Raw genomic sequence first — 27,707 nt, forward strand, 5'->3', positions numbered from 1 at the left:
CCTGAGATCCTTCCAAACTGGGAGGTGATCTTGTCAAAATGCAGGACCCCACCGAGTGGTGACACCCCACTGAAGCCCTTGGCCACCAGACATGCACATGACTTCCACCACCGGAAGCTAAAATGCAATTCTGCAGATGCAGCTAAATAAGATTCCATCAGCTGATCAATAATCCGACCTCACCCGACCAGCCGTGCCACCTAGGTGGCGCACCCTGAGACAGGTCTGCAGGGCAATCCCAGGGGTTCCAGAGCAGCCCCTGAGAGCCTGCAGTTTCCCAGATTCGCAGGGTCCCCAATGTCCGTCTGGCTGTCCCGAGTCCCCAGGGCAAGGCCCCGACTCACGCAGGTGCAGCACATGGACACAATGAGGAAGGACTGGAGCACGCCTGCCGCCCCCACGATCCACGTCAGGCGCAGGAAGAGGATCACACCCAGGATGTTCTGCAGGCAGGGCAGGTAGACGCCGATGAAGGTGCCCATGCGTGGGGTCTGGAAGACAGCAAAGCAAAAGTGTTCCAGGGAGGCTCACGCACGCACCCCACGGTGGCTGGGACACGGAGCCCTTCCCCCGGACTACACTCAGGCCCAGGGACGGGGGGTGAGGGGGATCGGAGGCAAAGAGGTGCTGGGAACAGGAGGAAATGGAGAGGATCCACTGACAGCCACGAGTTGCAGTGGAGGAAACGGCCAAAGCAAGACCACAGCTCAGAACAAACTGAGGTTTAGAGAATCCAGTGCAGGTGGCTTTTGGGGGGAGCAGAACCCCATCACCAACAGAGCACAGCGGGTGGAGGCTAGCTCCGCTCCCTCCTCCCGAGAAGAGACTGTTCAGCAAGAAAAGTTATGGAAACAAGACAGACAGCATGGGCAGTGTGCCCGCAACGTTCCCCACGGAGGCAGCTCAGGGTCCTCAGACCTCACACCCCAGGGAAGCTCTGGGACAGGAAGGGATGAGCCGGTGGCTGCCCTGGGAACTACAACAGCCGCAGGTTAAGATCAACCCTGGGCAGAAGCCCACAACGCCTCAACCCAGTGTGAGAACGTCATTGGGAGACACTGAGGAAGCTCAAACAAGACCCACCCACGAGGACGTCCCTCCCCAAGCACAGAAATGGCCAGAGGCACTGCCCGCCATGGGATAACCGTGCAGGAGCAGCAGAAACGTCTTCTGTCATTCTGAAAGACCCCTCCACAGCCAAGCAAACCAGCTGAGCCTGCCCGGCCAGCCTGGAGCCACTGCCAAAGGCCCCCGGCCCAGACTGGGGACAGCAGCCATGGTCAGGGGACACGATGGCTGAAGGGACAGTCCCCAATACAAGACAACGTTTTAACAGTAAAATGTCTCAAATTGAGGTGAATACAAAGAGGAGGGAGATTTGACTTGAAAGCACTTCCTGTGAATGACAACTACAGGCTGCCATCCGGGGCTCCCACGGCCACGCCAGGAAGGGGTGGCACCAGATGATCCCAAGGAGGGAGAGCGCAGCCCCGAAACACGGAAGGAAACGGGAGGTGCTTCTCAGTCAATGGACAGGAACGTCCCCCACACAGGGGCCTGGCAGGGCTGCAGTGGCGTCCCACTGTCCCACCAATGCCAAGACCCCAGGGATAACAACTCAGAAGAGGGCAGCCCAGGGCCGGGACTGCAGGTCTGGTGGCCTGCGAGACAAGGCAGGAACAATCGGGGGGATTCAGGAACAACTCAGCAGCCCCTTTCCATGCTGGGCCTGGGCCTGCCCTGCTCAGAGGGGATGACCCACGCCCTTCCCACCCACGGAAGCCAGACTTGCCTGTGTTTTTGGCACAAGTAATAGAAGTGTTTATGGGTCTGAACTCTGCAAGCGGAGTGGGCAGGGAACGTCCTTGGGAGCTTCCGGGTGGGTAGAAGTGAGAACGCACAAGTGACCGCTAAGCCAGGCAGACAGCCCGCTTCCATTTCGTGGTTTTAGTTAACGTACGAAACAATCAATAGAAACACAACATGAGCTAGCAGAGCCCTCCACAACCGGAGCCCCCAAGGCCCACATCAGGGCTCCTGCACAGCCGGGCTCAGCCTCAGAATGAGCGGCCCCGTGACAAGCCAGCCCGGAGCTGGCTCTCCGCCCCACGGCTGGGATCCTCAGTCCTGCTGAAGGGCACGGCCGGCCTTGGCCTCTGTTTGCTTCTAAAAGGCAGCTTTGAAGGACTGACCCGACCCAATTACAGGTGCGCGAGGCTGGACACGCCTAGACTTTTGAAAAGGCGCCTTAATGGGAAGGCACACTTGCTGGGGAAAACGATGCCCGATCTCTGGGGACAAGCACTTGGCCAGAGTGGACAATGAAGGTAGGCCCCTGCCCTTCCTGCCCCCAGGGACCTAACCACAGTCCCCAAAGTGGAACAGCCTGGTTTGTTTACAACCAAAACCTGCCCATCTCATTACACAAGGCCTGCTGAGGGTCAGAGGGTGGCCTGGACCCACACTGGCTGACACCCAAGGTATGTCAGCCTGGTATACCTGTGCCGTGTCCCCAAGGGGCACAGAGCCCAGACAGCCACCGCGCTGGGGGGTTGGGTCCTGGGGAGGGCTGGGGGGAGCCTTCTAGGTGGAATGTCCTAGGCCCTGAGCTGGCGGTGCACTGTACAAAGTCCTCACAGTGGACACTTCGCTTCCACCTCAATAAAAAGTAGGACAAGAGAATGTGGGATGCACTTTCCAGGGTACCTTCAGGATGGATGTGGTAAGCTGGGTTCTGCCAGGCGCTGCGAGGAGCTAGAACAGCAGGTGGAGGGGCGGCTCTGCCCAGCTGAGGCTGGCAGTGCTTGGAACTGAGCCATGCCCAGAGGCTGAGGGGATGATCATGTGCCATCCACCCAGGGAAGGCAGGTGGCTCCCAAGGTCTGGGGACAGAATGAGAGCCTGTCAAGCTGCAGGGCAGTGCCCAAGGCACCTGTGAAACTCCAGAAATGGGCCCCAGGCGACAAATCCATCACGTGACACCGTCACGTGAGCTCCTGCACAGCTCTGACCCCCCACCCTAGAGGCCGGCTGTGGCCTGAATGGGCCAGGCTGCACCAGGGCCCGAGCTTAGAAAGGTCCTGATGCAGCTTCTAAGTGCACTGCCCCTCCATCCCTGGGAAAGCAGACGGGGCCAGGACAGACGTGCAGCTCTGTTCAGGTCTGGCCTGTCCTGAGGGGCCCACACGGTCACCTCCCATGATGGAATCCGAAACAGAGTGCTCCTTCTGAAAAACCAAAACCTAGTGTTCTCAAGTCCTTTGGAAACACAGTGTTAACCCTGCTGCGGTCACAGTAGAAGAAAGGAAAGTCAAAAAAAGGCCTGTTACTTTGTGGCCAGACTTCGGGATGCTGGCACAGGGGAGGGGCTCAGAGAGCAAGCCCAGACAAGTGCATGCAGGGCTCAGGGCAGAGTGGCCTGGGGACACGGCCGGGCGAGGGGACACTTGGCTTGGTTGCAGTGTGAGGCTGGGGGCTCAGTCACCTCCCCTGGTGGGAGCCTCCCCTCAAGGCCAGACTGGCACCTCCCTTTCTGCTCACAAATCTCTCCCTTCAAAGTAACAGGGACCTGTGAGTAGTATCTTCGAGAGCTAGAGAGTTTGGAAAATACCAGGGGAATAAAAAATCATTGCAAACTGCGAAAAGCCAATTTCCTCCCTCAGCCACCTGCAGAAGTAATGGTGTGTCCACGTGCAGCTGGACACGGCAAACACCAGCTTTTGTCTGGACTACGGGGAGGGGAAACCATAACTCCACAGCCCTCAGGACCTGCGAGGGGGCCCGCACCGCCGCGTCTCCCCAGTGGCTATTTTCATTGGTGTCGTCTGATTGTAAGACAACACACATGTACCACTAGAAAACATAAAAGGCAGGGGGAAGGAGGGACTAGGAGCCGCCACCGGTCCCCACAGAGGGAACCAGCAGCAGTCACAGCTCGGCATGCCTCGCTGCACGCCTGCACGTCCTGCCAAAGTCACTCCATGGTCCTCTTCGCTTTACCGGCATTTTCTTAAGTCATGAACCTTATTTCAGGCCACAGCTCTGGCAGCTCAGGTCATCTGTCCTGGAGCCGCCGGCACCACGACACCAGGCCTCCTATGGGAGGCTTTGTAAGCAGCTTCCACAATCTGCTGTTACAAAAAACCTCCCACTGAGCATCTCCCTAGAAAACCCTCTGCAGCTCTACTTATCCCTTAGGACAGATTCCTAGAGACGAATCCCTAAGAAGTGACCCGTAGGAAAACAGCACCAGGCCGAGTGTCCTGTGATAGGAAAACAAAGGGCAAGTGCAGGGCGTGGGAAGAAGAGGCCCAGGTTGTGGAGCTGACGGCTCCTGCTTCCCCCACCCCCAGGCTGTGTGATCCTCACAAGACCTCCCATTGGAACAGGGGACAGGCAGGTCTCACCCAAACTCCTCTCTGAGCACCGAGACCTGAAATTTCCCCTGAAGGGATGGAAACGAACAAAGGAAGGGGACAACCCAGAGAGCCCCTGCCACTGTGCCCTCATGGAAGGGCAGGGCTGAGTTTACTATAAAACCTGAGAATAGGGCATTTTCTGATTAGAAACTGCATTGCTGGTAGGAAACCACATCCCAGCAACACAGAAAGGAGACATAGGGAGCGGGGTGTGGGCGGCGGGTGGCAGGCAGAGCATGTGCAGGGGGACAGGTGGGGAGGTGGGCAGAGCATGTGCGGGGGGACAGGCAGGGGCAGCGGGTAAAGCAGGCGCGGGGGGGACGGGCAGAGCATGTGCAGGGGGACAGGTGGGGTGGCAGGCAGAGCATGTGCGGGGGGACAGGCAGAGGCAGCGGGTAAAGCAGGTGCGGGGGGACGAGCAGAACATGTGCAGGGGGACAGGTGGGGCGGTGGGCAGAGCACGGGCAGGGGGACAGGCAGAGGCGGCGGGTAAAGCAGGTGCAGGGGGACGGGCAGAGCATGTGTTGGGGGACAGGCAGGGGCAGTGGGCAGAGCACGGGCAGGGGGACAGGCAGGCAGAGCATGTATGGGGGGACGGGCAGGGGAGGTGGGTAAAGCAGGCGCGGGGGGACGAGCAGAGCATGTGCAGGGGGACAGGTGGGGCAGTGGGCAGAGCACGGGCAGGGCACGGGGCTACCTTGACTTCCCGCCTCTTGCTGTCCTCGTCCTCCTCGTGCTCCACCACGCCCTGGCTCAGGTTGGTGTAGTTGGCCAGCTTGTTGAGCAGGGACGACACCATGGGGTTGCTGTCCATCTCCTCCTGTTGGGCAGGGCACGGCCGGTTACCCCAGCCCCCACGTGGACACCACGTGCCCACCTTGCCTTGCTGGCAGGGCTCCCGCCCCTCTGCAGGGCTGTCTGCAGCTCAGCTCTGCGCCTGGTCGTGGAGCCCAGCAGTCTGCAGTCAGAAGCTAGGGGCTCCAGGCCACCCTGAGCGGGACCACCCACCCAGGCAGGGGAGCCAGGTTCCCGAGACGGTCCAGGGCGCAGGGCCCTGAGGGCTCCCTAGGACCCGAGCATCCTTAGTCCCAGGGGGCCGTCAGGAGAAGGCGTGGGCCGGGGAGCATCTCGTGGGGTCGGCCCGGCTCCCGCCCCAGCACTGTCCGCTCTCGTCTCTGCCTGAGAACCCCGGCCCATCCTCAGACCGGGGACCCCAAGCCCAGCACGTTGGTACTTTTCCACGTTACAGCGACTGCCCTGGGCACCTTCTCTTCATGGAAATAAAATTACCTCAAAAAGCGCCATATTCTTTCCTTCAAAGAAACTCTCCCTCTCCGCCTCGACGCTGTTAGCCAACATGCCGCTCTCTCTTGCGCTTCCATCTCCTGTCGGGGAGACACCTCGGCGTCAGTTCCAGGAGGAGCTGACGGGAAACGAAAGGAGGACGGGGAGCTGGGGCTGCCGGGACCACCGGGGCCACGGTCTGCGCCTGGTGTTCACTGTGAGGGCGACACTCTCACCAACACTCTCCTTCCTCCATGCAGCCGCGCTCGAGGACGGTCAGGCACATTCCCAGGTGCACCGACGCTAATTTTTTTTTTTTTTTTTAAACAAAGCATCAAGAAGCATCAAGAAGCATCAGGAAGAATCAGAAAATGCCAGGAAGTGTTGGCAAGTGCCAGGAAGCATAAGGAAGAATCAGAAAGTGTCAGGAAGCATCAGAAGCATCGGGAAGAATCGGGAAGCATAAGGAAGCATCAGGAAGAATCAGAAAGCGTCAGGAAGAATCAGAAAGTGTCGGGAAGCATCGGGAAGCATCAGGAAGAATCAGGAAGCATCAGGAAGTGTCGGGAAGCATCAGGAAGCATCAGGAAGAATCAGGAAGCATCAGGAAGTGTCGGGAAGCAAGCTGCTCACCCCAGAAGAACCTGCAAGATGGCAAGTCCCTCCTGGCCTTGAAAATCTCTCTCGACTGTAAAGCTGAGTAAAACTCTCAGTTTCAAAAGCCAGGGCTACACCTCCTGATCCTTGCTGCTTAATCCGCCTTTCTAAAAGTGGAACTGAAAGGTTCTCCTGCTCTGCTCCACGAGCAGGGACACCTGACATCACCAGCAGCGAGGTGGCCTCCCCACTAAATGACCCCTCTCCTGCCTCCCTCCCAAGGGCTGGGGTAAATCACCCGGGGACCCCAAGGAGGAGGTGGGCACCCATGGGCCCTGGGTGATGGAGTGGGGGCCAGTGAGGACTGCTGGCATCTGAAGCCTGAGAGGCAGCCCGGCAGTCATCCTTCTCTAACAACACAGAACATGGGTGCTCTGGTATTTTGTCCCATGCAAACTTCACGTGAAGAAATTTAACCCAATGCCACAGTGCTGGGAGGCAGGCCTTTGGGGCGGGAACCAGGTCTTGAGGGCTCTGGCCTCGGGAATGGCACGAAGGCCCTCATAAAGGACACCACAGGCAGGTGGCCCTTTTGCCCTCCTGCCCCGTGAGGACACAGTGCCGCTCCTGCTGGAGGATGCAGACGGCAGGCCCTCACCAGACACCAAACGGGCCAGTGCCTTCATCTGGGACTTGAGCCTGAACAATCGTGAGAAATGTTTCTGTCCGTTACAGACAACCCATTCTCAGGGACTGTGGCGGGTGGCTCAGATGGCACATGATACGTGTCACAGGCAGCATCACGCTCTTCCTGGAACCACAGCTGGGACAGGTTCACCCTGCCGTGGCCCCTCCAGAGCCAGGTGCTGGGTGGCCCCACACATACAGGCTGCAGCCCATGCCTCACGCACAGGACACCTCCCCAAGTCCTTAAGCATCCAGCAAGTGAATAATCCAGTGACCAGAGGGGATGGGACCAGGCCGCCAGGGACTGCCCCCTGTGCTGACCTCTGACACTGCCCACCCCCACCCACCGCACAGGCACCTGACCATCTGTGATCCTGCCCTCCAGCCCCAGCACACTCAGTTCACACCCAGGCAGTCTGGTCGGTGGGTGCTGGGCCCCAAGTACCAGCTCCTTCCTTGGCCAGGCCCCAGGAGAGATGCAGCCTCCGGAGGGAAGCCCCCAAACAGCAGCCCTAACAACCATGGGGACACAGGACCTTCCCCAGCCCAGCCCCCACTCCTCCAGTGTCCCCACATGTAAAATGTGCTTCAGACACATGGCATCTTGCCTCAATGTAAGCACCAAGGGCCTAAGGCCCAAATGTCTGTAGACGAAGTGGATGCCGAAGAAATGAGTCTGGAGGCACCCATGCCCTAGCGGGCAGGGTGGCAGGTGGCCAGGGACCCCTCCCCTTGGAGCCAAGAGACTTGAGACTGAATGAAAAAGACAGGGCAATGAGGCAGACTAGGAGGGACGGTCCCAACGTCGGGGCCTCTCTCTGGCTGCACAGCTGCTCCAAGGACCAGAAGCCTCAAGCCTGCAGATGCCACCAGTGGGGGCCATGTGCACCGAGGCCATGCATGCCAAGATAAAGGCTGGGTGAGGCAGTAACTTCTCTACACCAAAGGTACCTATAAGCAGGGGAGGGGGGCCCAGTAAAAAGAACTAGGTTCGGGAACTTCAAGTCACAATCCACGCCCTTCTGGGTCCCACAACTCTTCCTGCTCCACTGAAACATCTGAGGACAGGTGCCTTAAAAACCCCGCGGCTCCCCCTGCAGACCAGCTGTAACTTTGAGTGCTGTGAAGCGCTTGTGGACTGAGCAGGCGGCAGTTTCACTGTTTTGATGGCAGCTTTGAGTTTCAAATCCCCCAAATCCTGATGGATTACGGCGGCCTTACTGTAATCCCCCATCCGTCAGAACCCAGCTTACAGGTCCCCCTGACACTGGGATCCACCTCAGACCCATCCCAGGAGGAGGGTGGGCCCAGGCCCCAGGTCACCAACTCGCACAATCAAGCCTGCCCAGGGCCAGGTCATGACCAGCCGCAAGTAGCTACACCACGCTCACGCCTAGGTCCCAGCAACATGGGGCCTGATCACACATCCCCCACCTAAAGCGGAGGAAAAGCACGGCCGCCGGGGCCTGCATCACGCTGTCTGCGCTTCCTCTGAGGGGCCCACCCAGATGCCCCCACTGCGGGTCCCTGGGGTTGTCCCTGGTCTCCCTCTGCCCTTCACCCGCCAACCTCCCCATGCCTGCCCCACCATCCCGAGACCCCCTCATACCAAGGCCCTCACATCCCACCTCTTCCGCAGGGTCCTTGGGGAATGGAGCTGCAGAGACCATGGTGCCAAGAGCTCACGGGCTGGGGTAGTGGGTGAGGACACGGCCACGGTATACCTCTCTGCAGTGTCTGACAGTGTGGGGGCCCTGCGGACCCCCTGAGGAATGTGACAAGGCCCCACCCTGCCCTGAGCTCAACCTAGCACCCCCGTGGGGCTCACACCCCACCAGCTCCAGCCACGGGTGCCAGGACCTCTGAGCAATTAGACAGGCAGGCGCGGGCCCACCACCACCCACGGCCTCTCAACACCCCATCTGGGCAGCCCCTCCCATGAAAGCTACACAGCTTGCTTCTCTCTGCCGAGTTCCAGCTCAGGGCAGAGTGCTCAGCCCAGAAGTGCTGGATGAGAGGCTGCCGTGGCCCTCAGGAGCTGCTGCTGAGGTGCAGGCCGTCTGCCTGGGATCTTGCTCTGAACAGCTCCGGTAGCAAAAGCAGGCCTGCGCCGTCCTTCCCTGCGTTTCTCTAGCACTCATCTGCGTCATACTTTGCAAAAAGCCTTGTTCCCCTCCATGTGGAACTTAACATGTGGGCTGGGTCCTTTACCTGAGGGCTTGGAAGAGGGTAGAGGCAGGGTCTGCAGACCCATGCGCACACGTGCATGGACACATGTGTGCACACACACATGTACACATGGGCACCTGAGCATGCACAAACGTGCACGCTTGTGAGCTAAAGTTTGCCCTGAGCACATATCAGAGCTGTACCCACCCGATGTCCCGTGGGCTGGTGAACGACCAGCTGCAGTGCTCCCGTGGCGGCACCTGGCCCATCTTCAAGCAGTGGCCTCCTACCTCGCCCGGCCCAGGCCCTACACTCAATGGACAGGGGACGGCAAAGGACCAGAGGAAATGGCACAGGCAGGACACAGGTGTGACCAGGGCAGGCCTGGGCAGGATGAGCAGGGGCCCTCACCCCATTTCATCAAGGCCAGCAATGGGCACTGTCTGCAGTGGGCACCACCTGAGGCAGACACACTCAGTGGCAGGCACTGTCCGGGGTGGGCACCGCCTGAATTCGGCACCATCTGAGTCCGGCACCGTCTGGGGCGGGTGGCGTCTGTGGCTACTCCTCTCTAAGGGGCCACATTTCAAGGGTGCTGGAAAGTGGAGCCCGCAGGACCATACAGGCCTACTGCTCTGCAATGCACTGTTTTCACTCACAGGTCCTGATGTGTCTGCAGTCGCTGCGTGAAAGGGGAGAGAGAAAACAGGGCCCTGTCCCAGGAGCAGCATATCCACGGGAGCCTGGACCTCCGAAGCAGCGGCAGCCATCACTGAAGTCTTGCGCTGCCCATGGGTGCCGCCTACGAGGTCCCTAAGTTGTGAACTAAAGCACCTCAATGTGTGACCCCATCGGGACCCTCATGAGGACCTAGGTCTGACCGCAAGATTCCTTTACGACCCACATCAGAGCAAGGGAAACCATGGGTTCCCAGCCAGGTGCCCGTCCCCCCAGTGTCTGCCCATCCACTGCCACGTGGCACACTGATGGGGCACCTGTAGCAAGACCCCAACCACGTCTCCTGGGGAAGCTCCCAGCAGCAGCTCAGTCCAGTGTCCCAGCCATCCCTCCAAGCACAACCCACAGTGGCCACACGGCTCAGGGTCCCCTCAGCTGGGCCAGCACTGGTCCCATCCCCAAAAGGGAGGCATCTCCTGCTCCCTGGAGGCTGTAACCGTCAAGGCTCCAGCTGCCCCAGCCAGGTGCAAACCCACTGCTGCAGACAGCCTGGAACCCTCTCATGTGATGGGAAAGTAATGATGTCCTGGGCACGGGGACCTGGCAGGGGAAGCACTCAGAAACACCTCCTCATGGCCCGCCTGGCACTGCAGACACTTGTCCCCTCTGCACAAAGCCCCTCGGACCTGGCCCTCGCAGCAGCTGGGCACAGGCTCCTGGGTGCTGGATGCAGGCAGAGATATGGGGTGAGCAGGAAGAGCAGCCTGGGGGACCTGCGTCCCCATCACCACACCATGCCCACGAGTCACCATGACCCACGGGCCTAGACATTCAAAGCTGGAAGGCGGCCAGGCCAGAGAACCAGACGCACGCTCTGGAGAACAGCAGCAGAAGGAAGATACTTTGGGGAGACAAATGAGGGAGAGACACGAGGTGGGCACCAGGTGGGCAGCGTGAGGAGTGCCCTGAGCAGCTGACCCGTCTGGCACCACCATCCACTCAGGGCTTCCGGGAGGAACGGTGACTCCGGGGCTAGGCAGGGGATGCGTGCCGCGAGCCTGAAGGAAGGAAGTGCTCAGAAAGTGACAGGGACACGGCGGAAGGCAGCCAGGTGGCCCGGTGACCACTGAGGCCACCTGAGCGTCAGACAGCTGATCACAGAAAGACCCCTGACCCAGCATGGGTCCCCATGACACAAGCACAGGGGTCGAAGAGGAGGCGGTGGCTCCTTGCTGCAGATGCCAACTTATCAGGTGGAGGAGGCAAAGGAAGTGCAGACCCACCAGGAACCCACCACCACTGCCCTTGGCAGGGGCCGCCAGTGGCCAGCGGTGAAGCCTGGGGAGCGGGGCGTGAGCTACATGGGCAGCACTCAGCAGAGTCAACAGGGGCCAAAGCTGATGTCACTGGCACGGGACGACTGGCACTGTGCTCCTGACACACGTCATTGGTGGGGCTCCTGCCAATGCGTCCTCATGAGCAGGTCTCACACAAATCCAAACCGAGAGACACCCTAAGAACAACCAGCCCCGCTCCTGGGGAAAGTGCCAGGTTGAAGGAGACAGGACAACTGATCACAGAGCACGATCCCAGACTTTCTTCGTATAAAGGACATATGGGTAGCTGGTGAAACCTAACATCTCTCTCATGCCAGCGCTCACTTCCTGGCATTGTTACCCACACCGCGGGGGTGTTTAGAGAAAACGGGCTTGTTTTAGGAAGTATACCCTGTAACGGGTGTATCATATCTGCTACTTATGCTCAAACAGTTCAGGAAAAAAGTGTGAGAGAGAGACAGGGACAGAAGGACAGAGGGAGCAGGACGGGGCGCATGTGGCAGTGCATCTGGGCAACATGGCAGAGAGCGCACGAGTCTTCACGCTCTTCCTGCAGCTTTTCTGGTCTGAAGTTACGTCAAAGTTAGGTTAAAAGAAAAATACAAGTACACCCTAACAAAACCGAACTTCTAGAAATCTTTCCTATCCACTGGAGGTGTCCTTCTGAGATGGAGGCCCGGTGGAGGTCCCTGCCCCATTATTTCCTGTTTTAAGTGGATTCCTGCTCAGTGTCCTTTTTCTGGACACGATGATCAATTGTTTAGAGAAAGCAGCAGTCACCGGCAATTTCTGGAGTAAATGAAGATCTCTGGACCAGACGCTCTGTCTAAAAGGCACGAAAGGCAGACGCCCAGCGGCAGCGGTGCCGGCAGCAGCTATAAGAGAATAATCTAAGAGATTCATTTTCAGAAATGATTTAGCTGGGGGTGTTCTAACGGATTCAGGCCCAGCCCAAAAGTTGTTTGACGGGTCCAGCCCATTCCTGGAGGGTCGCTGAACAGACAATGCGTGAGATGGTGACCAGTTACTAGCCCCACTGTTTTCTTCAGTCCCTGGTGTTTCTCCCTTCACAGGGCTTTAGTGGGCCTTTTTCGTGGCTTGTCCTGAGCCCCCAGACAAAGGAATTCCTTGCAAGGGGTTAATACACTTTAGGTGTCTTTCGGGAAGATTGTGCACCCCGTAGTACTCAGCCAATGGGGAAGTGGGGGCAGGGACTTGCGTACTAGGGAATAAATTGCTTTCTACAGCCCTTTTCTGTGTGTCTGTCCCACTCACAGAAACCCGGACTTGCAAGGCTGTTATTAAAAGTCTCGCTTCGCTGTACCTCATGTCCCCACGTCCATCCTTTGGCATTGGACGGGTGAAAGCATTTCTCACACCAGCCACACAGGAAGCTCCGGCACAGCCCAGCGGCCCCAGAGAGGGAGGTGGAGGCAAGAGTTTCAGACATGCCTCTGACGGGCCGGCCCCACGTTCACAACCCTAGACAAAGTTGTTGGCTCTTTGGCCTCCACTTTACCAGTCAGGGCAGATTCGGCCAACATGGGAAGGGTGGCACTCGGAGGCTTTGCCCCCCATAGCCACCAAGTGTCCCCGAGTCAGGAGTGCTGGACATGGCTTGGCCACCCTACCACAGTCTATTTGGAAAGCACAGCTGGTCACGGTTGGTTCCTTAGTAGCACGGGACTGTTGTTTGCAAGAAACCACTGTTTATCAGAAACTTCTACCAGTTGCACAGTAGAAGAAACGGGCACATAGCAACCACGTTTACTTTACCTAAGGAAACAAATGTCTTTCCCACAGACACTCCATGCCCACGACAGTGGCTCAGACCACTCGGAAAGAATGAAACATTCGTCAGACACTGAAAACACCCACCTTCCCGACAAAAGGACTCCAAAGGAACAAAAAACAGACAAAGGAGCTCCCTGAACTGCCACCTGGGGGAGTCGTGAGGTAAAACAGAGCACAGCTCACTTAAGCTAGAAGAGCACTCAGCAAGCCGTCTGCCCTCAGGGAAGACCCCAAAGTAAATGCAGGGGACAGAGACCAGGCTCTAGCCCTGAGGCCACCATGCGAAGGACGCATACACCAACTACCCGCACACAGCAAGCCAGGCGCTGCAGGCGCAGTGGGGCACAGACGGGCACCAGCAGCGAGACCCTCATGCCTTTGGTTTTCCGTGTTGCCGCCTGTCAAAGTAACACATATGGCGAGTGCAGAAAATGGAGAAATGCACAACCAACCAAAGGAACCACCAAACAGGCCATCAGAATTTGAGTAAATCCTTCCAATTTGGAGATTGAGTTTGTAACCAACCGTGACCATCCCCTCTGGTCAACGAACAGTCTTAAGCCATGACTACAATCATTAGTATGTCATAAAGAATACATTTCTCTGAAATTTTTGAGAAGAGTGTCCTTTTAGCCCCTATCACGTGTGCCTTCAAAAGTGCGTGTGTACCCAGGGGACGGAGATGTCCACTTGAGGGACGTGGAAGTGCCTTGTCATGGTTACAACAGGGCGAGGAGACAGACGTGAGCAAAGGGGCCGGGCTGAAAGGAAGATGGGCTCTGCCCGCAGCCAAGACCGTGGGCGCCACCACGGCCACCTACCAGCCTCCAGAGACCCTTAATTAAAAACCAAATGCTTCTACCTGAGGGTTCAACACAAATCTCCATAAAACAAAAACACTGTGACCATATTACCTGCATGATTCTTTATTTTCATATATCCCCTAATTTCTTTTAAATCTAAATACATTCAAATTTTAGTTTGCATATTTTCTGAGAAGGAAGGACGTACTACAAGCAAAGTCTGAACAAAGGAAGCTTTGATTTTAAAAAGAAGGCTCTCTGAGGCTCAGGATCACCGGGCCGCTTCCGCCGGCCTTTCTAATCCTTCTGCACGCACAGAGGGTTCTGACGGCAGCGGAGCCCACAGCGGCAGGGCTGCAGCACACCCAGGCCGAGTCCCTGCGCTCCCCCAGGCTGGACTCACGTCACCAGGCATGAGTCCTGCCAGGGCCACTCTGAAGGGCAGCGGGCTCTACTCTGGCTGAGATCCATCTGTGTTTCAGGGATAAAGCCACTCACCTGGGGTGGCATCCCCTTCCTTGTCACTCTGCGCATTCATGACGACCGGAAGGATCTCAGGACAAACCTGAGCAGAGGAAAGCCTGGTGTGCAGGTGCTGGGAAGGGAGACGGCAGCTCCAACCCCACCAGGCTGGCCAGGTGGCCAGCAGTGTCCTCCTGGGGCGGGGGTCCCCGGTGGTGCCCCTCCCCAGCAGGCAGCCCCCAGGTGCAGTGTAGCAGTGGCCCTGACAGGGCTGGATGCTGGCGGGAGGGACCGCGTGACAAGGGAGGGCTGACAGCCCGGATCAGGTGTCCTCAGCCAAGCACTTAAGGCAGGCAGCACAGCAGCCGGGCCGGGAGGGTGGGACACGGTCACCTGCTGTCTCCAGGCAGGAGCGAGACAGCCCTGCCCCAGCCAAGGTTAATCTGCCCTAATGGACGGGCCAGTATCCACTGGTGGGTCAGATGTTTAATCTCTGTTATGGCCAGGAGGTCACAGGATTAACCACAATACCAATCCCCCCAACAATAAATTCGTCTCCCCTCTCTCGCTCCTCCCGACAAACCCACTTCTGACTCCCCTCCTCATTTAAGGCTTGAAAACACTCAACTTGCCGCATTTACAGAAATACTCTTTAAAACCTGCTCATTTTACCTTACAGAGGAAATGGCCTGCCCTTTACTACAGGCCACTAGCAAAGGCTGATTTAGAAATCTCAGTGATTCCTCCAAAGCCGAGATGCACAGAAATTTGGGAGGCCTCAAGGCCACGCAGTCACCCTGAACGCAGACAGGAGTGACAGGAAAGGCACCTTCTGGGTTCTGCAGAGCCGCTGGGTGGGGACGAGAGTTAGGAAAAGGTCGGTCCTCGAGTCTCTTCCAAAGCCCTGTGCCGTGCTCTGTCTCACGTGTGACTGTTCCTCTGGTTCCTTCCATCATGAGAAATGTGACTAGTGGAGCTTCAGAACAAAGATCCTTCAGCCAAGAAGACCCACTGTGGACAACAAAGGCCTGGAGTCCCAACGCTCGAGGGGGGAGGTCTCCTGGGCCGGGGACCAGAAGGCTGAGCCCACAGACGCATCCCAAGAAGAGGAAGGACCCCAGGTGCTGACAAGGGAACGTCCCTTTAGAGCAGAGCCAGGGGCGCAGGGAACCATGGAACTACTTCAAGAATGTGCGTAAAACATCTGCCGCAACGTCCCTAACCCGCAGCACCAGGACGCTGGCACTTGTATTTTTAGTGGTGTCTAAGAAAGCGCGTAAGGTAACCCGCAGCACCAGGACGCTGGCACTTGTATTTTTAGTGGTGTCTAAGAAAGCGCGTAAGGTGGTTAATTCTGCAGACACAGCCCATCAGAATCCAAACATGCACAGGAGCCGCTGGAGTGGTGCGGAGGGCAGCTGCTGGCCCTGTCGCCATCAGTGCCCGGAACACAGCCACGAGCCTGAGCCTTTGTGCCTCCTGCGCCAGACTCCTGCCTTCTGCCACAGGCAGCCACCTCCCGTCATTAATCTTTCTGCATCTTCAAGATGCACATTTAATGGGCCCATAGCAGCACGTGCAGCAAGGGGCCCCAGGTCCCCTGGACTACCCTGGCTACAGCCTCGGGGCACTCAGGCAGAGGCTATCAAAGCACAGCACCCGTCCCAGAGTTGAATGGGGACCATGGTGGGAACTGTCACCACATTGAACACAAAGTAAACACAAGTGTCACTGCTTAAAGAAAAAAGATGAAATGGGAAGGCCGAGGCAGGACTGAGCATGGGCTGCGCTCCATCGAATAAAGTATGAAAAAGGCAAAGAGCGACTCCACCCCAGAGACGCCCGCCAGTGCCCGCCAGCAGAGCCCTGGGGACACGTGGGCCAGATGTGGCATGGCGAGAAAGGAACGTGACTTCAGGGGTCTTCCTCCCAAAACACACAGCCCCAGACTGATCATGAGAGCAAACATCAGACAAATCCTAACTCAGGGACATTCTCCAAAACACCTGACCAGTTCTCGCCCAAAACTGTCCAAGACCATCAAAATTTGGGAAAGCCTGAGAAACGGTCACAGCCAAGAGGAACCTCAGAGAGGGGACGACTGAATGTCATGTGGCATCCTGTATGGGGTGCTGGGACAGAGAAAGCATTAGGAGAAACCAGAGAAATCCTAACAATGTCTAGGAGTGTGTTTGGGGAGGTGCCAATGTGGGGGCAGTGTCCCTCCCTTCAGGTTCAGAGAGTCCCAGCAGCGGATCTACCCAGAGTCTTCTTCAGCTGCTCCGTGAGCGACCACCAGACCCAGCTGTCCTCAGAGACCGTGGCCCTCAACAGGGCACTCTAGGCATCCTGCAGGCCCACTGAGACCACGGAGTCCTCCTGCTCCTGCAACGCAGGGCGACATGGAGTGCGAGGGCCTGAACAACGCTGGCCTCCTCTGCCCAGGAAGGCAGAGGGGAGAGCCAGCCAGGAGGCCTCCCCTGTGTTTCCACCTTTCATTTTTTTATGAGAACAACCCAATGAAAGCAAGGTGGACAGACGTCCGTGCACCCCCAAGGAGCACCGGGCTGTCCAGACGAGGTCTGATGCATCTCAAAGCACATGGCAGCCTCTCCGGACACTGGAGGTGCTGGCGGGGCACGTCCTCCACCACAGCCCACTGGACTAAACTGGACGTGGCTTCCCCTGTGCGAGAAAATGTACATCTGCTAAGTCCTGACCCCCACATTCCCCTGATCACCTGGCCCCATCAAGGCTCAAACACCCCATCAAGCAGAAAATCCACCTTCCTCCTTCCCTGCCAACCCCCCCCATAGGCTACCTCAAGTCTCCTGTTCTTCATCTAGACTTGTTTTTCTTCCATCTCGTGCCTCTGTGAAATGCAAACGTACTCTGTCCTCAGCAAATAGTTACACCCTGATAGGGACGGTGCAGTCCTGGTAGGGAGCAGACTCCTCCAGGGGCCACTTCCAAATCCAGGCATGACAAGCTGTCCGCAAGAGGTGACCAAATGTGGAAGGTGTCCTGGCAGCAGGGAGCAAATGGCAGGGCAGGTGGAATTCAGCTGGGGTTGCCCAGGGCCACAGGAAAAGCTAAGCAGGGCAGACACCATACCCCGTCCAGCAGTGGTCTGCTATGGGACGTCTGGTCAGATCCCCTATTCCCAGCTGTGGGGCTGGAAAGTGCTTCCTCCAGGGTAGACCCCAGCTCTTTTTCAGACAGCAAGGCTGCCGTCACCCTCCCCACATCCAGGCACACTCTCCTCCTCTAAGAGTGGCCAGCACATTCCTGCCCCACACGCCTTCCTGCTTGGAACTTGTACTTGGGATTTATGACCATTCTCCCCAAATGGCTCCAAAGGTAGGAGCAGAAAGGAACCCCTAAGACTCAAGAGCCAGAAACGTACCTAGGGCTGTGATAATGACCCTGGTCACCAGAGTCCAGCAGCCTCCACCCCTCCTGCCATCACGGCACGCAGTCTGTCAAGCTCACCAGCACTGGGGACCAGACCTGGGTCACACGGAGACCCAGTTGTGCGCTCGAGGCCTGGCATGGGACCCAGGTGGCAATCCCCCTGGAACCACGGGCAGCACAACAGAGTGGAGCTCCACCTGGTGACTTCATGCACTCGGCCTCCAGTGGACAGCCCACTGAGGCCGGAGCCAGGAACACCCCCATGAAGCCACCTCCCAGTGGCCAGGCTCTTTCTGAGGTGGTTAAGCACTGTGATAAAGTGTTTTTAGGTTCCAGGACCCTGAAGGTCAACTAACAACCCCTAGACCTTGCCCTTTGTCCCCCACCTTTTGTAGCTGTTTGCACCCTAAAATCCGGCAGCCTGGCTAACCGAGGCCAGTGGGACTCCCCATGGGGCGCAGCTGATGGGAGAATTCTGCATTCAGGCCACCATACCCAGAAAGGCTCCAGGCTGAGCGCTCCCACGCTTTTTTTTTTTTAACAGCAATGCATTCTGAGGAGAAAACAGAGCAAATACTGAGACACAAGAGCACCCACAACCCGCCAGCCCCAAACAGCCACCCTGCTCTGGTGGCATTTTTGCTGGAGTGTTCCTTGCCGGAACAAGTGTAGTTGGGTAGGATCAACCCAGGCCTTTCCCATCTCGGGCTTCCAGGAGAGTGAAGGATTGTTCTAGAGCGCACCTGCTCTGCAGGGAAGCAGCCGAGGGTCCAACCCCTTTCCAGCACCTTACCCCAGCTCCCACTTAACCCTCCCTCTCACCCTGGCTCACAGAGGGGGAGACGGAGCCCAGGGACCCTCACTGCTGAGTCAACAAGCTCGCGTGAACCTCCGAAGTTGGCAAAGCTGATCTTGTTTCCTTTGCACTTATGACCTTTGTCCCAGCCCCCACCAAAAACAATACCCTCTCCTTTAGGCTGGTGTCCCATGGATGCCGGGTCATCTGTCCCAGTCCTGTGGACTGGGCACCGAGGCAGAGACCGGGGCACGGTCACTCTAATGCTTTGTACACCTCGGACGCCTGGAGCGGCAGGTGGGCCCCACTCAGTCCCCCTCCACAGGGCCCCTCCACTAGGACAAGCTCCAGCTGTGGGCCGAAACCACAGGCACGCGAGCACAGGAGCAAGGCCCACAGAGCAGCGCTGGGCAGGCCCACCAGCACAGGCGCCTCCCTCCGCCCACCCCAGCCCGCAGCGCCCACGTGGCCCCACAGTAGACAGGAGTGAAGATTCTCTTGGGAAACACTGACAGCACCTGGGACTGGGCGGGGGAATCGGGCAAGGCTTCCAGATGCTGAAGGAACGCAGCCACTGTCTACACATGGGAGACATCCAGAGACTCGCCTCTGAGGCTGCCAAACCTGTCATGACCCCAACGCAGAGTCCTCGGCCCCCACGGTCTGGGAGAAGACCCCACCGTTGGCAGTTCTAAAAACCTGACTCGCCTCAGTCCAGAAAACCGACTCGCCGACTATTCAGGAGGCAGCGCCACAAACATGGATGCTGTGAGCAAGCAAGTGTGCCAGGAAGTCCCAGCGACAGACATGCCAACACACACGCACACCCACACGCTCACGTGTGTCATGCACATCCACACAGACATGCACAAGCACACACGCTCACCTCACTCACACACGCACATTCACCTCACTACACCACACTCAACAATCACAAGCACGTATGCATACCCATACATGTACACTCTCACACACACACACATACACAGCAACACACGCATGTACACATGCTTGCAAGCATGCACAGCAACACCCACGTACACAGCAACACACGCATGCACACATGCTTGCACACATGCACAGCAACACACACACATGCTCACACACGTGGCCCCCAGACTGTGCAACCCAGTGGGGCAGGGCCCCAGGACACATGGCATCTACAGGACACCGCTATCTACGGGATATCGCTCTGCAAGCTTCACAAGCAGAGTGTGGTTCTGGGACTTTCCGTCCAAAGGACATGCCCCCTCATGGGAAAGGCGGCCTCAGGGAAGTCACTTTCCGACACCCGCTTTGTCACATGGCTGGTGCTGGACCTGGTCCAACTCCCCCCACCTCAAAGGCCAGAGTGGCCATCAAGCCATGCAGGGGCAGTGGGCATGTGGGTGGGGAGCTGGGCCCCCTGCCTGCACCAGCTCCCACACCCCAGCATCTGAGGGGCCCTCCCGGGGCGGCTCATGTTACGGCCCCATCTGGCTGTGGTCAGGACCCCGGTGAGGTGAAGGGAAACCCTAGAGCAGCCTGGCGTGGTTCCCGCCTCTGATCTCCACTCCACTTAGTCCCTCCCCAGCGACTGCCAAGGCTGCTCTGAGCCTCCCTGAGGGCCGAGGCCCGACCTGCTGGCGCCGAAGCCCCACAGACAGAGCCAAAGAGACGAGAGGTCATGGCCCCCTTTGTGACGGACGGCTCCCGGTGGGAGAAACTGAGGCACAGAGAGACAACGCTGGAGCACGTTTCCACATCCTCCCCACAACCTCGCACGACCCTGCGTGGAGGCTCAGGCAGTCACATGCCCAGGACATGGGTGTCCTCAGCCTCAGGCTGCAGCAGCACAGAACCGGAAGCTTCTGACTGCACAGTAAACAAAGGCTGGGGTGGGACTTGCTGCCCTGACTCCCACAGACGGCTTCCCACAGTGCTGAGTCCTGCCACCAGGCAGGCATGAGGTGCTGCCTGAAAACCCCTTAGACCACAGGAGTTCAACGATCATAACACACCACCCCAGGCCCACGTGGTTCAGAAAAGGCTCTCTCCTCCCCCAACTGTTTTCTCAAAAAGAAACCGCCCAAGGAGAGAAGAGGAAACAGAACCCATCGGCCAGCCAGGCTCTGGGCCCCTCACACATGCCCCCAGACCCCAAATGCTCTGGCAGCAGCAGCACAAGCGCCCCCAGACATGGGGACCCCTGGTTGGGGCCTGCACAACGGCACTCCTGGCGTAAGAGTCAAGGACCCCCAAAGCACCACAGCCATGGACAGGTTAGCTGGGACGTGGACAGGCCTGACAGCCGGGCCACCTCACGGTCTGGCTCTGACCTAACGGTCTGGCTCCGCTGTGCTGAAGCTGGAGCTTATCCACACAGACCAGATCTCCACTCTGAAGTGGGGGTTTTCCTCTTTCTCATAAAGGAAGGGCATTAACCCTTTGCACTCTGCCCGTGGCACCACTTCAGCACCCCCGAGCACACCAGGCCTCCCAGGGCCAGGGCCCTGCTCACGAAGCTGGCTCCGCCCAGCCCCAGCCCACTGCCGGGAGACCAGCTCGGCCTTTCCCGAGTGCTGCCCACTCCCAGGTCCCACTGGCCCCAGACTGTCACCCTGGCCTCGCGTCACGACAAAGTGGCTCCAAGGTCATGACTTGCAGTCAATACTTAACATAGAACACCATGTTTTGCCCTCGAGGTGCTTACAAAATTCACATTCCAACAGGGGTGATTCCAGGAGACCCCTGGGCAGCCTGGGCAGAAGGCAGCATAGACACGATTAACACCAGCTTACTCGGCCGTCATTGCTGGGGTACCGCCTGGGCCTGACCACCATCCTGCTGCTGCGTTCGGCTGTGCCACAGTCAGCGTGAGCCATGCTTTGCAGGGCCTGAGGATAGCAGCCATGGAAGGTGTCCTGGCCCAAGGTCACCTGTCCCCAGATGCAAGAGCCTGGGTGCTCGGGAGCCCTCAGGTCAGGTCCAGAAGCTGCTCAAGACTGTGGCCGTGCATCCAACAGGCAGAGGACCCAACAGAGGTGGCACTGCCCCACGCCCACCTCACCGCCAGGAGAAAGGAAAGACAGCCCCTACCTCACCGCAAGGCTCACCTCTGGTCCATTCCTGCCAGCCTTGGTGAGATCTGTGATATTTACCGAGTAGTCGAGGACCCCTAAGCCAGCCACCACCCCACGCTGCCCTGTGGCCTTGGCCCTGACCAGCTCCGTGCCCTGGACAAAGCAGCTCGCCCTCTTGCACGCCTCTTTCCTAACGCCAATCCCGACTGTTGGAAGGGCACTGAGTAGGCTGCACAGCTCTCGGTAGGGGACAGCTGGGGTCAAGTACTGGAGCCCACCTGACTCCAAAGAGCGGCCCGGCACAGAGAGGTGGGTTACCACACTATAGACACACAGCATAGTGACAACTCTGCACCCAAGCCCGGTGATGCCCGCACCCTGCTCCTTCCCTCGAAGCGAGATCTCCCCTTCCCAGAGCCCCATGGAGGGCACGGCCTCCGTCTGCTGGGGTCTGCCCTGGGCCCCCACACCCGCACTCTTGCAGCTGAAGCCCTGCCTGGCAGGGTGGCTCTGCCCAGCCAGTTCCAGGCTGCCTTTCCTGGGGAAGTCCCCTCGGCCACCTCAGTGTCCCATGGTGGCAGCCCTGACTCATCCCGTGGCGCCTCCAGCAAGGGCCAGGCGCACCCCACAAGCACCACTGGGGCCGCAATGCTTCGCTTCTGGGAGGCAACTGCCCATCCTCTTCCCCACCAGTGAGTCCTGCAGATCTCTGCTCAGAGCCCACCCAGCACTCTCTCTGCCAGCCCCACTGTCCCCAGCTTCCCTGTCTCACCCCAACTCCAGCCCCCTCCCTATTCTGCTCCCTCTCCCCACAGAACTCACTCCCCATGTACCTCAGGACCAGGGTGGAGACCTTGTTCATGGCTGCACCCCAGGCCCAAGACAGTCGCAACCTTGGCAGACAATCCTTGCAGATCGAACAATGGCCCCGGTAACCAATGCCCAGTGGGCCCTGGTCTGCCTGGATCCTCAGGCCCCTCCATCAGACCCAAACCCACCCCAGAAACCTCCCTTAGAGTAGCGACCACCACCACGAGCACTCACAGCTCCAATGCCCACCCCAGCACAGCATCAAGATTGGAGGCCTGGGGAATGTTCCAGAAGAGGAAACCATGGATCTGGGTCCAAAAGGCAAAGGCCCCTCACACTGACCGAAGGCCCACGAGCTGGGAGCAGATTTCAGACCCGGCGGGGGCAGAGGTGTCACCACCCCCTCCATGCTACCCTGGACCCTTGGTGGAGGCAGCCTCCAGCCACTCTGGACTAGGCAACACCAACACCATGTGACCCTCTGCTGGGGAGGGACCCCCAAGCCCTCTCAACCCCCCATGGCGTACACACACACATACACGCACGGAGCCCACATGGGCTCAGCAGGGTGACTTCACACTCAGCCACTAGATTTCTGAGGACATCACAGGCAGGAGGAGGCAACGGCAACAGGCCTGAATTTCCAGCAGCTGCACTGGGGGTTTTGTGTGTATCTTTTGTTTCTTTTGGTTTTTGAAAGGGAATCTAGTACACATCTTTTGTCACCTTCCCTGGCCCCTGACACACATTAAATATCAGCAATCGCCATAAATGACATCCACGGCCCCAAGACGCACCACAAGGATTCCCGGTAAGGAGGTGCTGTCTGCTGCCTGGCTCGTGTTGGAGAAGGCGCCCCTTCCCCTGCTGCAACTGTCCTGAAACTGGACTGGAACTGTCCTGAAACTGCATGGGAGCTACCGCCTCCTGTCCTTGCTAGTCAGGATAGAACCTGAAACCCCTGTCCTTGTTCCCCATCTTAACTGTGCTGCTCCCTGAATCCCCTGGCCCAAAGGTGAGCCCGACACTTACTTGGCAGGCACACAACATCCACCGTCTCACTGTCCTGGTGGTGGCAGTCCCGCGAGGGTAGCCCAGGGCATCGCCCACCACCCCGCCTGCAGTGAACACCCCACTGGACAAACGTGGCCCAGGACTGCCTCAGTCAGTGTACCTGGGGACTGGTCACCACGAGAGGTAGACCAGAAGACCCCAGGGACCACCATGGGCTCAGCATGAGATCATGGAAAGGAATCTGAAAGAGGACACCAGCCACACAGAGGAAGCTGCAAGAGAAGCTGCCCGGACAGCGAGCCCACCTGCAGTCACCCCACTCCCAGGGTGGAAGCTCAAAGGGGACCTGCCAGCCCTCCCACCCCACACCATCCCCACCGCCTCCCACAGGGTCCCCAGGCCTCCAGACACACTTGCACAGCTAGGGAGAGGGTGGGATCCACCAAGTCAGTTACACAACCCGCTCTACTCTGAAGTCGGAATAGAGGTCGCCCACCCCAAGCACGGCGTCTTCTCCACCTCGACGCCACCTCTACCTAGAATTGACGTGTCATTTCACTTCAAATCGAGAAATCTCACATCAAAATAAAATGTTCGAGTGCTGAGGGGCATGGTGCCCATCCTGGGGAGGAGACCCCGTCACTCCAGACACACGCCCCTCAGAAGGCGCCTCGCAGGGCACGCCACATGGGTGTAAGCAGAGGCTGGGAAACAGGGGAAGGAACGTGCCCCTCCACTTGCCACACCAGTCCCTCCCCTCTGCCCAACAGACTCACTCTCAGGAGGGCCAAGGGCTCCATAAAACACACAGGCACCCATGAGGTGAAGGCCTGGGGGTCAAGGCAGCAGGGACAGTTCAAGGCCAAGGCTTACAGGCCTCTTGTAAGGGATCCGGTGGGGTTAGCATGGGTGGCTTCAGGGGGCCCAGAGGATGTTTTGGCTCCTTCCCGCTCTGCTGACACAGGTCAGGAGGCCCCTCACAGCCAGGAGGGGCAGACCTGGGTCGAACCAGGTGGTCTGTAGGAGTGCCTGCCCCTCCTTCCCCTTGCACCAACCACCACCCACATTCTGGTCCCCAAGTCCCACTGCTCTTGTGGGGAGCCAGGAAGCCTGTTTCCGAAACAGCCTGACACCGCCTGTCCCTAGGAACACCTCCCGGGGTGTCACAAACTTGCTCCACTATTGCCCCAGGAGACTACCCAAAGACCTGGACACCTCCACAGACTGTTCAGGGCATCCGCGAGGGTGTTGGGAAAGAACTTGGATACATGCTGGCGACTTCATGACTGGGCAGGTGGGACCCTGACCTGTGACCACGCAGAGTGGACCCTACGCAGCAGGCCTTCGGAAGGGGCTCCAGCCTGGCTTTTTCTGGCTTTTGCAGGACTTTCCCTCCAAAAGGCAAAGTTAGCGCCCCTTCCCCAGGCCGGCCCCTGGTCATGGGGCACCACAGAGACTGCCACACACACCACAGTGTGGCAGCTCACATTAAAATCAGACACATTGGTCCATAACCACAAAGCAGGTTGAGTTTCCAACGACCCTTCCTACAGCAACGTGAAGAGCGTCCAGCACAAGCCGCCCAGTCCCAGCTGCTAGTTGCACCCCCGCTCAGCTACAGCTCCATGTGCAGCTCAGACCCCAGCCATGCCTGGCGCTCCCCTCCTGCTCATCCGGGCTGGTGCAGGCACACCGGATTCCTGACAGGCCCTTGGCGGCAGTGGGAAAGCAGGCAGAGAGGAAAAGTCTCTGGACCCCAGCCCACCAGCTGCCGGGTGAGACACACACCCTGCTGGAAGCCGCATCTGACGTAACTGTGCCCGACTCCTCGCAGCCAGGTCCAGGGGGGCCGCTTGAGAGCCCAAGAGTGAGAGGCACAAGGAAATGAGCAGGTGGGAAACTACCTCTGGCTTAAAACAGATGACACTCAAGGTCTGGAGAGAAAGGGAACGGGGTCTGCCCAGAGCAGGCACCAGCCGGACACCCGGGTGCGCAGGGCAACTGAGGCTCGCTCCAGGAGCCCCCAGCCAGAGCGGCCCGCCCGATGCCCAGAACCACCCAGCTGAACTTGCGTTCCCCTTCCTGTCTCACCTGGTTTTAACATACCCAGGTGTTCTCTCTGCGAAAAAGAATCTGGCGGGCCGGCCCGTGGCTCACTCGGGAGAGTGCGGTGCTGATAACACCAAGGCCCCGGGTTCGGATCCCATATACGGATGGCCGGTTCGCTCACTGGCTGAGCGTGGTGCTGACAACACCAAGTCAAGGGTTAAGATCCCCTTACCGGTCATCTATTAAAAAAAAAAAAAAAAAAGAAAAAGAATCTGGGCTGCTCCTCACCCCAAGGGAAGGGTCTCCCAAGAGAGGCAGGCGGGACCCTGAATCACACAGCAGGCCAGCGCCTTCACCGCCAAGTCAATGACCTGTGACTGTCCGCAGGCTTCCAAAACTGCCCGAGCAGTCAGTGGGCTACAAAGGATCTGGGGCTCAGCCACAGGACCTGACCCTCGACTGACCTCTCCCTGGAGCGGGGAGCCTGAGGGCTGCAGGGTGAGAGAGGCCGGGCATGTGCGGGGCAGGCCCGCGGGTGCGGGTGTGACACCGGGTCCTTTCTCTTTCTCAGCAACCCCGGAAGAAGGGCCCCTTGGGCTCCAGTTCTTAGAGGGGAGCTGAGACCAGAGATTAAGCAGCTTGCCCAAGGTGACCCGCTGTCAGCAGCAGGGGGCTGGGATGTGGGGCCGGGATGGAGGAAAAGGGCTGGAGGGACTCCCTTCCCAAACCCATCCCGCCCCGAGAAAGTGAAAGTGCCAGAGCCCTCCGGATTCCAGCGACAAGGAGGGGCAAGGACACCGGCCCTGCCCGGCTCTAGGACAGCAGCCCCATCCCCGTCCCCCTGGACCGCCGTCCTTCCTGCTGATGACCCCACGGGAGGTTCAGCTCGTCCAAGGTCAGGCGGAGGCAGAGCTGGGATCCCGCCCGCGCGGGCTTATCTGACGGCGGCCCTCGGTCCCGGTCCCTCGGGGGGAGCAGAAGACACCGCGCCAGGCCGCCCTGGGGGTCTCCGCCCCACCCTGCCCGCCAGGTGCCACCAAGGGCCTGGGGATGCCCGAGAGCGAGCGTCTCCTCCCCCGGCGCCCACAGCTACCTCCAGCAGCGCGCACAGCCCCTGCCCGGTCCCACGCGACTCGCGACAGAGCACGCGCTTCCGGTCCCCACTCTGCCGGGCCCCTGCGGGGCGGCCGTCCAGGGGACTGGGGGGGCAGCAGACCGGGAGGGGGTGGGTGGAGAGGAGCCGACCGGCGAGAGGGACCGGAGCGGAAAATGCAGCAGCCCACGCCCCCCGCTGGGCCCTGCCTCTCCGGGCCTGGTCAACCCCCGCCGGCCCGGGTCGCCCCCTTCCCCTCCCAGGCCCCCCTACGGTCGCCCTGCCCGCCCTGGTCGCCCCCCCACGGCCGCCCTGCCCGCTCGGGTCCCCCCCTCCGGCCGCCCTGCCCGCCGGGTCCACCCCCACGGTCGCCCTGCCCGCCGGGTCCCCCCCACGGTCGCCTGCCCGCCGGGTCCCCCCCCCCACGGTCGCCTGCCCGCCGGGTCCCCCCCACGGTCGCCCTGCCCGCTCGGGTCCCCCCCCCACGGTCGCCTGCCCGCTCGGGTCCCCCCCACGGTCGCCTGCCCGCTCGGGTCCCCCCCCCACGGTCGCCTGCCCGCTCGGGTCCCCCCCACGGTCGCCTGCCCGCCGGGTCCCCCCCACGGTCGCCCTGCCCGCCGGGTCCCCCCCACGGTCGCCCTGCCCGCCGGGTCCCCCTTCCGCTCCCGGCCGCCCCGGGGCCGTAGAGCTGGGCGGGCCGCGCCGGCAGGAGGAGCCTCGCCTTTGTCCGGGGGCAGGTGCGGCCGCGCTCACCCGGGCTGGGGCCGCCGGACTCGGGGCCCTGGGGGACTCCGGGCGCGTCCGTCCGCTCGGCCGCCTCGTCCCCGCCGCCGTCGGCGCGCGCCTCCACGGGCACCACGGTGAAGTTCGTGGGCATGGCTCGCGCGCTCCGCCGCTCCGGCCGCTCCGGCCCCGCTCCCGCCGCGCCGCCGCCGGACTCGGGCGCAGGGGCGGGGTCCGCGCGGGCCACCCCGACCGCCCCGCCCCGCCCGGGCCACGTGACCTCACCTGCCCGCCCCCGCGGCCCGGGAAAAGTTGGCCCGCGGCGGGCGGGGCGGCTCCTCCAGGGTCCCCACCCCCAGCCCCACCCGCCCGCCCGGCGTCCCCGCTCCCCCGGGCCCGCGCCGTCGGCGCACCCCGCCCGCTCGGAGGCCCGGACCCGCGCTGGCCAGCGGGGCTCCGGCTCCCCGAACGGTCCGGGGTCGGGCCTGGCTCCGGCCTCACCAGCGTGGCCGAGCCG

The 27,707-nt window shown here is 59.7% G+C and overlaps 1 protein-coding gene across 1 annotated transcript in view; it reads right to left on the reverse strand.

The window, feature by feature from the left end:
* Positions 1–27,344, reverse strand: part of SLC12A7 (solute carrier family 12 member 7) — a 58,910-nt gene extending 31,566 nt beyond the window's left edge. Inside the window, exons 1-4 of the mRNA XM_063085456.1 lie at positions 27,221–27,344; positions 5,709–5,803; positions 5,116–5,238; positions 345–491 (exon numbers count right to left, since the gene is read on the reverse strand). Coding sequence (XP_062941526.1) covers positions 345–491; positions 5,116–5,238; positions 5,709–5,803; positions 27,221–27,344 — 489 coding nt within the window. The remainder of the gene's footprint in view (positions 1–344; positions 492–5,115; positions 5,239–5,708; positions 5,804–27,220) is intronic.
* Between the last annotated feature and the right edge of the window lie 363 nt (positions 27,345–27,707).

The sequence above is a fragment of the Cynocephalus volans genome, chromosome 2, assembly GCF_027409185.1.
Source record: "Cynocephalus volans isolate mCynVol1 chromosome 2, mCynVol1.pri, whole genome shotgun sequence".
NCBI lineage: Eukaryota > Metazoa > Chordata > Mammalia > Dermoptera > Cynocephalidae > Cynocephalus > Cynocephalus volans.